The sequence below is a fragment of the Osmia lignaria genome, chromosome 2 (genome assembly GCF_051020975.1).
Source record: "Osmia lignaria lignaria isolate PbOS001 chromosome 2, iyOsmLign1, whole genome shotgun sequence".
NCBI classification, from domain to species: domain Eukaryota; kingdom Metazoa; phylum Arthropoda; class Insecta; order Hymenoptera; family Megachilidae; genus Osmia; species Osmia lignaria.
Window position 1 is genome coordinate 8,536,002 of NC_135033.1, and position 10,735 is coordinate 8,546,736.

At 53.6% G+C, this 10,735-nt stretch overlaps 1 protein-coding gene across 6 annotated transcripts; it reads right to left on the bottom strand.

Annotated features, from left to right (window-relative positions):
* Nucleotides 1-62: 62 nt before the first annotated feature.
* LOC117607043 (uncharacterized) lies at nt 63-10,596 on the bottom strand. 6 transcript variants are annotated; one of them, XM_076692062.1, is made up of 9 exons: nt 10,205-10,596; nt 9,392-9,726; nt 4,619-5,095; nt 3,815-4,541; nt 3,205-3,747; nt 2,788-2,913; nt 1,934-2,069; nt 1,258-1,528; nt 65-1,183 (listed from the first exon to the last, which is right to left on the bottom strand). In XM_076692062.1, exons 1-9 carry the CDS (start codon nt 10,394-10,396, stop codon nt 1,090-1,092), a joined length of 2,901 nt encoding a protein of 966 aa, XP_076548177.1. In that variant the 5' UTR covers nt 10,397-10,596; the 3' UTR covers nt 65-1,089. The 6 variants fall into 6 exon arrangements, with proteins under 6 accessions (XP_076548183.1, XP_076548180.1, XP_076548177.1 ...); XM_076692068.1 differs by lacking the exon at nt 1,258-1,528 and having other exon boundaries at nt 63-1,183; XM_076692065.1 differs by lacking the exon at nt 1,258-1,528 and having other exon boundaries at nt 63-1,183; nt 1,923-2,069.
* Between the last annotated feature and the right edge of the window lie 139 nt (nt 10,597-10,735).

Sequence of the window (10,735 nt, forward strand, 5' to 3'; positions counted from 1 at the left end):
CGTCGACCCCCTACACCCCTCCGCCGACCCACACACCCTACCCGTCCCCCTTTACCTCGCCCGCCGGCCGTTCGCCCATTTTGCCTTCCTTCTAGCCGCTCGATCGCGCTCCTTTTGCTTCGCTCCCCTTCCTCCTCGCTCTTCTCTTCTTCCTCTCTTTCCCTCGCGAATGCGTTTCTTCGAATTCGCCAAAACTCCCCCTACGTTCGAGTCCAAATCTGTTTACGTCCAGAGATGGATGGATTCGAAAACGCACCATCTTCGAAACACAGCTCGTCGATTCGTTTTATTCAGCTCCGAAAAAAGAAAAGCCTCTACAAAATAAGTATCTTTCGTACGATAACATCGTACGAGCTTAACGAACGCGTGCGTTTCTTTAATAGGGCTAGAAATAAATACTTTGCGCGTTTGCTTTCCTGAAACGCGCGTACATTTTTTACCTCGATACCAAGGTGCACCATCCGTACACACCTGTACGCGCGTGCTCCTGGTGCACCGTGTTTCAGTTACATTCTATATACATATATTCGTTTAATACGCAAAGGAAGGCAGCCTTGGATTATCCGCTGCGTGTTTCTGGTACGTGCCAGGACGACGATTCAACGCGCTTACACTTCTAAGGAAAAGTGGAAAGAAAGGAAGGAAGGTGGACAGAGAGAGAGAGTGAGAGAGAGGAGAGAGGAAAGAGGAAGAAAATAAAGCGCTTCTTTATTCCGCCTGTAGAGGGCGAAACAGTATAGCGAAGACACCTACCGTCGATAAAATAGAATTCCGACGTACCTGGCGCGACATTTACCATGCGATCTAAACAGAAGAGAAAGGTACTCGAAATTGCGACTAAAACTTAAACGCGGATGAATCGGTTTCTCGTTTCCGTTCGATAAGAGAACCTTTCGAAACAGAAAATTCCCCGTCTGTGTACCGGCGAAAACGAAGAAGAAAGAGTCTTTGGTCGATAAAACTTCGAAGGAGTCCAACGGATTCCGACGTGAGCGACGATTTTGGAATCGGAACGCGACGCTAGCGCCGGTCGGTAAATAGTGCACCTTCGTCCAGGGTCCCGTTGTACTTTCCTTCGTCTTCCCCTTTTTACGTTCTCTTGGCGTGCTCCGCCGTGGTGGACGTTATGACCGAGATGAGATCGCCACCGGATTGACTAGCGGTTGGCTCTAAAGGTGGTACGCTGGAAAGAGCGAACGAAAGAATTGATCGAAGGTGGATCGAGACGGAGAGACGCGCGGCGGCGACGAGACTTACGTAAGAATGGTCTGTCGATTGAGGACGGCGGCAGTGGGTAAAGCGAGGGGCGAGTGCGCGTGGCCCAATTGCGTGGCGGTCGGTGTACCTACGGGCGGACAGCGATTCTCCGGTTCTCCGTTCCCACCCACGCAACCGCTTCCGTTCTCCATTCCTGTCCGAGCCTCGGCGCCGAACTCGCTCCCAGGATTCCCGGTCTCGACCACCACCCCCAGCCCGCCCCCGTTCCCACTACCACCGTTACCGTACATTTTCAACTGCACCTGCTCCCCTGGAACAAGTTCAACACATCGGTAAACTCATCTACTAGTTTCCTTCCGCCGCGTCGCCCTTTCTCCACCGCTTGCGACGCGCTTGTTTTATCTCTATCTCGATCGTCGTCTATCGTCGGCTGGCTTCTTGTTTGCTTCGCCACGACGTTTGCGCCGCGGCGAACTTTGCTCCCGTTTTCGGGACAATTCCGATTTCCGAGCCGTTCAAGGACGCCCGAGCGAAGCCTCGAGATTCGCGGCGTCGCGTCGCGGTTGCGGAGAACGAGAGACGCGTCGAAGGTCGGACGAAGGCGGTTCGACCCGTAGGCACACCTGCGATCGAGAAACGAAAAAAAGAAACAGAAAACACGGAAGTATGGACGGAAAGTTAAGCTGAATAATAAACTTGCTCACCGAGGACTCACCGAGTAGGCCAGACTTGATCTCGGTCTTGTGCATGCCGCTCGGCCCGGCCAAGTTTCCGCTCATTCCCGAGTGATTCTTCGGCTTCCGTTTTCTCGTCTGTATTCCCTCCTTCTTCATGCTCAACGGCCTGTTTACCTGTTTCGTAGAAAACATCGGACCGCGAGATCAGTGGAACGTAGCCGATAACGATCGAGCTAGATCGATCGGGTTCGTGGAAACGGCGATAAACTTTCCGTCGCGTCGACGGTATCGTCGTTTGCGATCGAGAAGACGTTTAGATCGGATCGGATCGGATCGGTATTAATAACGATTTTAGATTCTGCGAAATGGTAACGGAAAGAGCAAAAATTGGGTTGAGAAGAACGTAGATTTATCGAGACATTATCTAACCGAGATTACAACGAGACCCAAGAGGTGTTGCGTAAGAGTCCGTTCTCGAAGCGGCAAACGAAAACTGGATCGCGATTCCTAGACACCGATCTTTCCTAAATTCTTTCTTACCCGCTACCGGGGGCAAAAGGCAGTCCCGGTGATTCTCTCGTTATCGCCACCTTATCGTTTAGCGCCGTCCTACCTAGACGGTTTGGAGCCAAAGGTTATCTAGCCGGTCTACGTGTAGACGAGCGGGATCGACGCGCGGATGGTCGGACGGATCGGTAGCCGGCACAGCCGGTTACGCGAGCGAGGATAAATTGTTTGCGGGAGAAATCGCGGCGAACGGTCGCGACAGTTGTGCAAACACGGGGAATCGGTTGGAGAGAGAAGACGCGAGCCGCGAGAAAACAATTCGTTGCCGAAGGAGGGATCGCGTAGTTGCGCGTTACCGAATTCCAAACCTCTCTTTGATACTTACGTTGTGCAGCTTGAAGTAGAGACCGCACGCGTTGCATACCGGCTCGCCGTTGTTGTTTCGCCGCCAAAGGGTGGTGTTGCTGGTCCTGCAGTTCGCGCACTGCACCCCCGTCCTTCGCACGCCCGACTGAAGATAGAAGAACGATAGAAGAACATCGTGAATACGTTTCCAAGCTGAGCGAGATCGAAGCCAGCGCGATGGGAGCGTTCGAGACGCAGAAACTAGAGTAAACAACCACGGACGCGAGAGTCTCGACGACCCACGGCGCGATTGTTTGCTCGAGTAACAGATAACGCGATCTTTTTCCCATTTTTCGCGGACGACGAGTGACGGTTGATAGAACGGAGAGCGAGGTAAGGGGAGACTAAATAAAAAAGAAAAAAAGAGGCACAGAATCAATGGAATCGATAGATTTACCGATGCGACTGGTTGTTTCGGTTTCCCGCATCTCATGGACGGCCTGGACACTCCATTCATTTTACTATAGAGACACCCGTGACAGAAGTAATGACCAGCGTCGTCCCTCCTCCAGATGGTGGTGAGGCTGGCGCAGATGTAGCACTCTTTCGGTTCGCTGGTCATCAGAGTGTCGTCGCAGATCTCGTCCGGTCCGGCAAGAGGTAATCCCGTCCAGGGTGTTGAAGTACCACCGGTAGACAGACTGTAGCTACCTGGGTATAGCTGTACATTGGCAGCATCGCTGACGATGGTGGTGACCGCCTGGTAGCCCTGGACGCACTCGAACGTCGGCGGCGATGGAGTTCCGGCGGCGGACCAGTAATCCCCGGAGGCGGTGGGCTTCGGGTAAGCGTAGGAAACGCCCGCGCTACCATATAGCGTTACCTGAGATCCGGGGGAGGCGGGTTGCTCGTAGTGCATAGACGGAACGCTGCGAGGTGTCCCCAGGGAGGAGGCCAGAGTCGGGTCGCCCTTGATATACGCGTTCCCGATGGACTCCACCTGTGAAACAAACGTATTTTCTTGCTGCAACGATGCTCTCTAATGAAGTAATTCAAGAGATACTCACCCCTGACACTCGGGAGCCCAGCTGACCGGGCGACGGGTACGCGAGGATCACCTGGTCGCCGGATTTGGAATAAGTGTACGTCGGTCCTTGCTGGAAGCTTTCGCTACCGGGCATGTATTGAGGGTACTGGACGGTCGGCGAGGGTGGTATCGGCACAGTTTCGAGAGTAGTATATGTGCTGGACACTTTGATGTTATCACCAGCGACGGCGGCCGCGACTGCCGCCGCGGCTGCCGCAGCGGCCGAGTCGTACTTTATACTCGTTCCGGTGTATTTCACACTGGCACCGGTATCCGCGTACCCTGTCACCAATTGATGATGCTGTTGCTGCTGTTGCGTGGATTGCTGCTGTTGATTGACCGAGGCGCGGATGCCGTCGGCGCCGATCGGCGGAGAGTAAGGGGTCGCGGGCGAACCTAACTGGACGCTGACAGTCGCCGCGGCCGCAGCGGCCTGGGACACTATCGGACCGCTCTCGTATTCCTCGCTGTTCGGTACCAGCACCGGGGAACTTTGCTGGTACGTTCCTGCCGCTTCCGATCCTTCGTTTCCATCATTTCCGCCGTTTGTCCGGCCTCCTTCGCGCGGACTGTACCTCTGGTGTCCGACCGACTGAGGTCGCCTGTCTTGCTGCGACTGAACAACGATCCCGTGCTCCTCCCGTCGCAACTGCTGTTGCTCGTCGTTCGAGTAACTGTAGGTCCTGTCCGAGCCGAGGGTCTCGTACCTTCGTGAAAATCACAGGAATTTTGTGGAAACCGCGCCGGAAGACTTGGACCGTGAAAAACCGTGGATCGAACTTACCTGGCCACCTCTTTCGCTGACGCGTTTGGATCGACGTTCTCCGGTACCTCGACTTGCACCACCTCCTGGCCGTTGCTCGTTAAATAAACAACGCGTTGCTCGTTGGAACGTTGTTGCTGTTGCTGCCTGGACTGAGCGTCCACGTCTTGCTGAGAGATTTGCACGTAATGTTGCACGGTTTGCTTGCACCCGGGATCCTGTTGAAGCTCCTCTTGGTAACCGCGCGATCGCGCCCGTTGCGACTGAAGCTGTAAATTCCCATCCGGAGAGTTCGGTTCCGACTCGGGAACCGTCTCAGTGATGTGTCCGGTCGTGGTGATGGTTCGCACGTGTCTCCTGCTAGTGATCACCGATCGCGGACTCTCCGACGTCGGTTGTTCCTCGTTCGCCATCATCCGAGGTGAACTCTCCTCGGCGCGATCGTTCTCCCATTCCCGCTTGATCTCTTGCTTCACCAACGTCTCCTTCATCGCAGTCCTGCAACAACGGACCGCGTCACAGTACGAGTCCCGACGAACTTCGAAATCGACGACCTCCGGTGGGGTAGGAATTCGCGGTGGCACGCGACCCGGACGGAGATAGAGAGAAAGAGCGAAAAGGAGGGAGAAGCGCAAGGAGAACGGAAGAGGACCAGCTCCGACAGGAAGAGGAAGGAGGAGAGGGGGATAGCGGCGGCGCACCTCGTCCGTCTGGTGAAAAAACGAACGGAGCGAACCGCTGTTTACCCTGGCTCGCGTCACACTTCCCTTCGACAATGTCAAGTTACGACTTCCGGAGCGAACGCGCGCGACCACTTTTTCTTTCAACGTAGCGCGTGCCGTGTACCTAGCCCCGACACCTTCGCTCCTCTTCCAACAGCTCCTCTCCTCTTCCGATTTATTCTCCAACGAATTCCAACGCTCGAAGACGCGATTAAAAGCGATCAGAAACGATCAAATACTCGGCTGGTTCCTACCTCGTTTCGACCAGCGGTCCGATTGTTGGATGGAAAGCTTGACGCACCCCCGATGTCGCTTACGTTCGCAACTGTAAACGGACAACTGGATAGACGGGAAAGAAGCTCGTGTGTACACCGATGCGGCGGCGCCACCGCAGCTCGAGTTTCGACCTTCCTCTCTTTCGAGGGAAAACTGGCGAAACAGAGGAGGAAGACGAATCGAGAATCTCTCTGGCTACGGGCTATCGAGTGGCGAAGAGGCAACGGAGGGGTCCGTTTGTTTGTTCGACGATAACGAACGGCCGTTCGCTAGCTACGAGAGCGGTGATAACGCGACGGCACACGAGGGTAGGGAGGCAGCGCGAGGGGATCAACAAGAGGTGTCCACCTTCTCCTCGTCCTGCTACTCTTTCTCGCCTCTACGGTCGGCCATCGTTGCCAACGCCATTTTGCCGCCGCTTTCCTATGGATAGGGTGTCACGGGTGAATCATTCGCACCCGTTTGCTTATCGCTGAAAGAAAAAAATTCTTCTGTTCGCGAGGTAACGCGTGGCGATGGGGTGGCACCGGTTCCGTCGACGTTCTCCCTCCAAGGATCCACGACTCGTTTACTTCTTCCTTACTCTCGCCAATTCTCCTAGTCATTCTCCTACTCAGATAACGATCCCGTGCTACATTTGCGTCATCGCTGCCGGTCTGATTCACCTTCGCAAACGAACCGCCCAAGGTAGAAACTCGAGCAACCGATTTAGGACCGTTGCTCACCGAAACGCATACAACGGGCCTACGTGACACCGTTCGATGTTTCGCGCAATCCGATCGGGGATTAACCGAACATATATCCCGATAAACATCGAAAGCGTTTCATAGTCGTTTCGAACGATCTATCGCGTCTCCTTTCCGCCCCCTCCCTCAATGTAGAGATAAGAAGCTCGCGAGATCGAGCGGCGATCAAGAGCCGTCTCGTAATCGCCTATCGTGTTTTTTATTCTTTTTTACTTTTTCTTTGCGCCTTCTCGACAATATTGTCCATTCTTTCCGTTCATCATCGAACTAGAAATTAACAGCATACTTCTTCGCGACGCGGTGAATTCAACGAGTCGATTCGACCGCCGTAAAGGCTATCTCGAATGAAATCAAAAAAATTCGTTGTTTATCGTGGATCGAAGGAAACACGAATCGTTGATAACGTATGATAAGGAACGAATGGAGTCACGTTGTCCACTATGTTCAAGAAGACTGATCGCTCTTAATACACCTTTGGCGACGGAAAGCAAGATTGAAAACTCGCGGAGAAACGGAATGTCTTTTGTTTCGGGGTTGAGAATTTATAGGAACCAGGGTTGGTACCGAAAGGTTGATAGAGAATTTCTTAGAAGAGGTTCTTATAAGAGACGGAATAGCGATTAGCTATTTGCAAAAAGAAATAGAGAAAGAGAAATGAAAATAATGGCGCGAATCGGTGAAACGATTTTGCGACCACCGATGGGGAGGTCGATCGAGCCGTGGCGAGAGGCACGCCGTTGTCAAAATAAACGCCACTATCGCGATTTATCTCGTTTCCCATGATAATAAGAGATAAAACTGCATCCTTACATTAGCTAGTATATCAGCTAAAATGATAATTTCAGTCGTCGGGTCCGCCAGGAACGCGTAGGGCTGCCTCTCTAGCTCCGCGCCGATCCGACCATTCGCGGCCGTACTCTTACTTTTCCGCCGATCATCCCCGGTCTTCTTCGCGTTTCCGACGGTTACTTTCTCTATAGTTTCGTAGAAATTTATCCGTTTATCCTATCCGCGACAGTGATACGGTTTATCGTCGATCGCGAGTGATCATAGAAGATGATTTTCAAATGATCGTTTTCTTCGTGCGAACGAGAGTCAGTTTCCAATGGATATTTCGAAGGATTTGTAAACGGTGAGTATAGAGGGGCTGGTTCCGCGAACGGGGTTGCGTCATGGCGGAATCGCGAGCCGAACGAGGCCATTTTCTTTATCAGTCGAGTAGGAAATTCTTATCGGCGTAAATGAAAATCCCAGGTGACGCGTACCAGTGTTTGTACGTGTACGCTGGGTGAGACGAAATTTTTTTTATTTCGACACGACGCGACGACGCGATGGCAGGTCGAGCACGCGCGCGTCCGCGGGGGAGGGGACGGGCGGGGTCGGAAGGCGTACGCGCATGCTCATCGTCCAAAGGGCGGACACGAAAGCCCGACGGTTCGAGAGTCCGCGCAAGGGGATGACGCGTATCCGAGCGCGTCTCGTTACGCAACTCCATTCGTTCTTCCTCGAATTGAGGCTACCGTAATTTTCCATCTCGCGAAAGCCGCGAACGCGAACGGTCCGCGCCGTTTTCGCGCAATCGTGCGGAGAAATGTCTATTAGATACAACGGGTTTAATCGTGGCTTTTGGAAATAAACGTTTGCGCGACCTTGCCTGTTGGACCCTCGAGAGAAGAGCCAACGAAACCGCGACGACTAAAGCTCTTTACGATCCGATCTGATCCACAAGCGCGAGCGTGCTCGCTCCCTTGATAACGTGATCCACCACGAACGACTCTCTCGCTCTCTCTCGCTCTCTCTCCGTTGCTCGCCTTTTACAACGCAATTACCGTAATAATTTACAACGACCGAATCGTCGTCCCTCCTCGTCGCCGCCGTCATCGGCTTTAACGCGAACAAACACCGTTCGTCGTGAGTTGCACGCTTCTCGCTTTCGGTGGTAATTAGGAAAATAACGAGCGAACCGATGCGGCGCGGCGGCTACGACTGCGATTCCACTTTCGAACGAACGAAACCCGATTCCTTATGTTTCCCGCCTTCCTTCATCGAGCTTTCCGCGGGAACGGAAAAACGAACGAAGGAAGCGGACACGCACGAGTCGACCGACCCCCGGAGTCTGCCGGATGGCTGGAATAATTAACGCTCGCGCGACAAACAGCATTATCGTCGTTGCCCGATATTATTCCATTATCTTACGGCGGCTATGTGCTTAACGATTAATAAAATATCTGCGCTCTGGGCTATCTCGTCTCGATATCGTATAGTTTCGTGGCAGACGTCGTCTCGAGACGGTGTAGCCAGGTGTACACGCTCCGGAGTCGTTCTTTCCTCTTTCGCCGATCGTAACGGCCGTCCGCGGTTATACGGAACGTAGGTGTAATATCGTTGGTGATGCAAGCTTCAAAGAGGATTCGTTGAACGTTTGCGCGGGCCTTTCCACGGAATCACAAGTGTTGTTCGCGGTGAAACACAAGTGTTTCGTTTCGATCGTTCGTTTATTCGTGCACGGTATACCGGACCGGAGCGGCTCTTTCCAAATAACTCTTCTATTCCTTCGCGCCTTTCCTTGCCTCGGCTTCGCTTCGCCGTGGCATGCCTTGCCTTGACGAGCAACGCTCCGCGCACCTCTTGCCACGAAACGGTCTGCTTCGTCTCACCGTCCCCTTTCCCTTCCCTCCCCCGTCAAACCCGGACCACGACGCGACACGCCACATTTCACTTCTTTCTTCCAATTTTATACCTTACACTTTCCTCCTCGTCCGCTTTCCCTTCTTCCCCGAAACGATTCGCCCGTGGAATCCTTGGTATCCGCGGAGTTCGCGCGACGTCGCTCGATTCCGCCCCTCGGTCGGCCGCCCTTTCCACCGGCGACCAAAAAAGGTCTCTCCGCGGAGTAAACCGATTTTTCACGCGAGTTTCTCTTTCTTATTTATCTATCATCGATGATCGGTAAGAAGCGGGTGGATAAACGGAAGATCGCAAGATTTTCTTTAAGGGATCGAAAAGGGAAATCTACATACGAAGAAGCAAACGAAGAGATGGACACTTACCGTGACGAGTTCACCAAGAGGAGTGCGTGTCTCGTTGGATGTTGTTTGGATAGCGATCGGCGAAGACGACGACGACGACGGCGGTATCGATGAGCGTGGGCTGTGATTAGTGTCGCGTCGACGGTCGACGCTCGACTCGCGTTGACGAGGCCAACGCGTTTACGATTGCGGAGCAAAGGTGGCGAGAGCGTGGCGCGGTGCTGCGCGGCTTGACACAGGTGCGCTGCCAAGGTGTGGTGCGTCGACGATTCGGGTCGGCTGCCGCCTGGTAGCGTCGCACCGAAGCTTCGATCCTGGAGCGACGACCATCGGGGCAGAGGGAACGGGGTCTGGAACTGAGAGGAACAGAGAGAAGAGAGTGTGAGTGAGAAAGAATGGAAAAACCGCGCGAGTTAAATATTGACCGAGCACGATTAGGCGAGCGAAGGCAAAAAACCTTCGTCGCCCGAGCGATCGATCGCTTATTTCCCTCGCGGTTTTGTCGCTCGCCACCATTTTGGTATCGGCGACGACGAGCCCTCCCGCGCGCGTCCAATCGGCGCCGTTCACCGAGCAACCCTTCTCCTCTTCGCGATGCCGTAGGGAAAGCAAACGCGCGAGCCAACGGAGAGGAGGAAAGGACGAGAATGATATAGAAGAGGCGTCGGGACCGTTTATTGCCCCGCGGCGGTGATATTTTTCGTGACGACCAAACGAAAAGGGATTCGTTTACTTAACGCCGCTCTCGTAGCTGTTCTATGTGGATCGCGACGCGTTATCATGGAAAACAGCGAGAGCGCTCGTTTCGAGAGCAGAGGGTGTCGTCATACTTACACAGAGCACACACACGGGATTCCAGCGATAAGGTACGGTCAGGTGAGACACGGTCGTAAGACGCGTAACGCTGCCTCCACGATGCGAAGCGACGCGCCTAGCGCACCCTCCTCGCGACCGATTACCCACAGTGTTTGCCCACGCAAATCCTTCGACGGGGAACCGAAAAAAAAAAAAAAATCTCGCCCTCATCGTGGACAGCAGCGTTTATTACACGGCCAGCGTGCCACGCCAATGCGAATGGGGGGCTGGCTCGCTGCGAGTCCCAACCTTTAACCGAGATTAACCGAGATATCGCGCGTTATCGCCGAAAACACACAGGGATGAAGTTTTCCTGCCCGTTCACCGACGTCTCCTCGCCAGCTGGTCGAATTCGTTTGCGTTTACTTTTACCTAACATACGCGTTACACCTACTTCTCGCCGCTTCAATAACACGCTCCCACTTAAATATCCCTTTTTATTTAAAAACAACCGATTTCTTACAATACACTTTGGAAATATACGAACGTGAAGATTCCGAGGGAAATCCA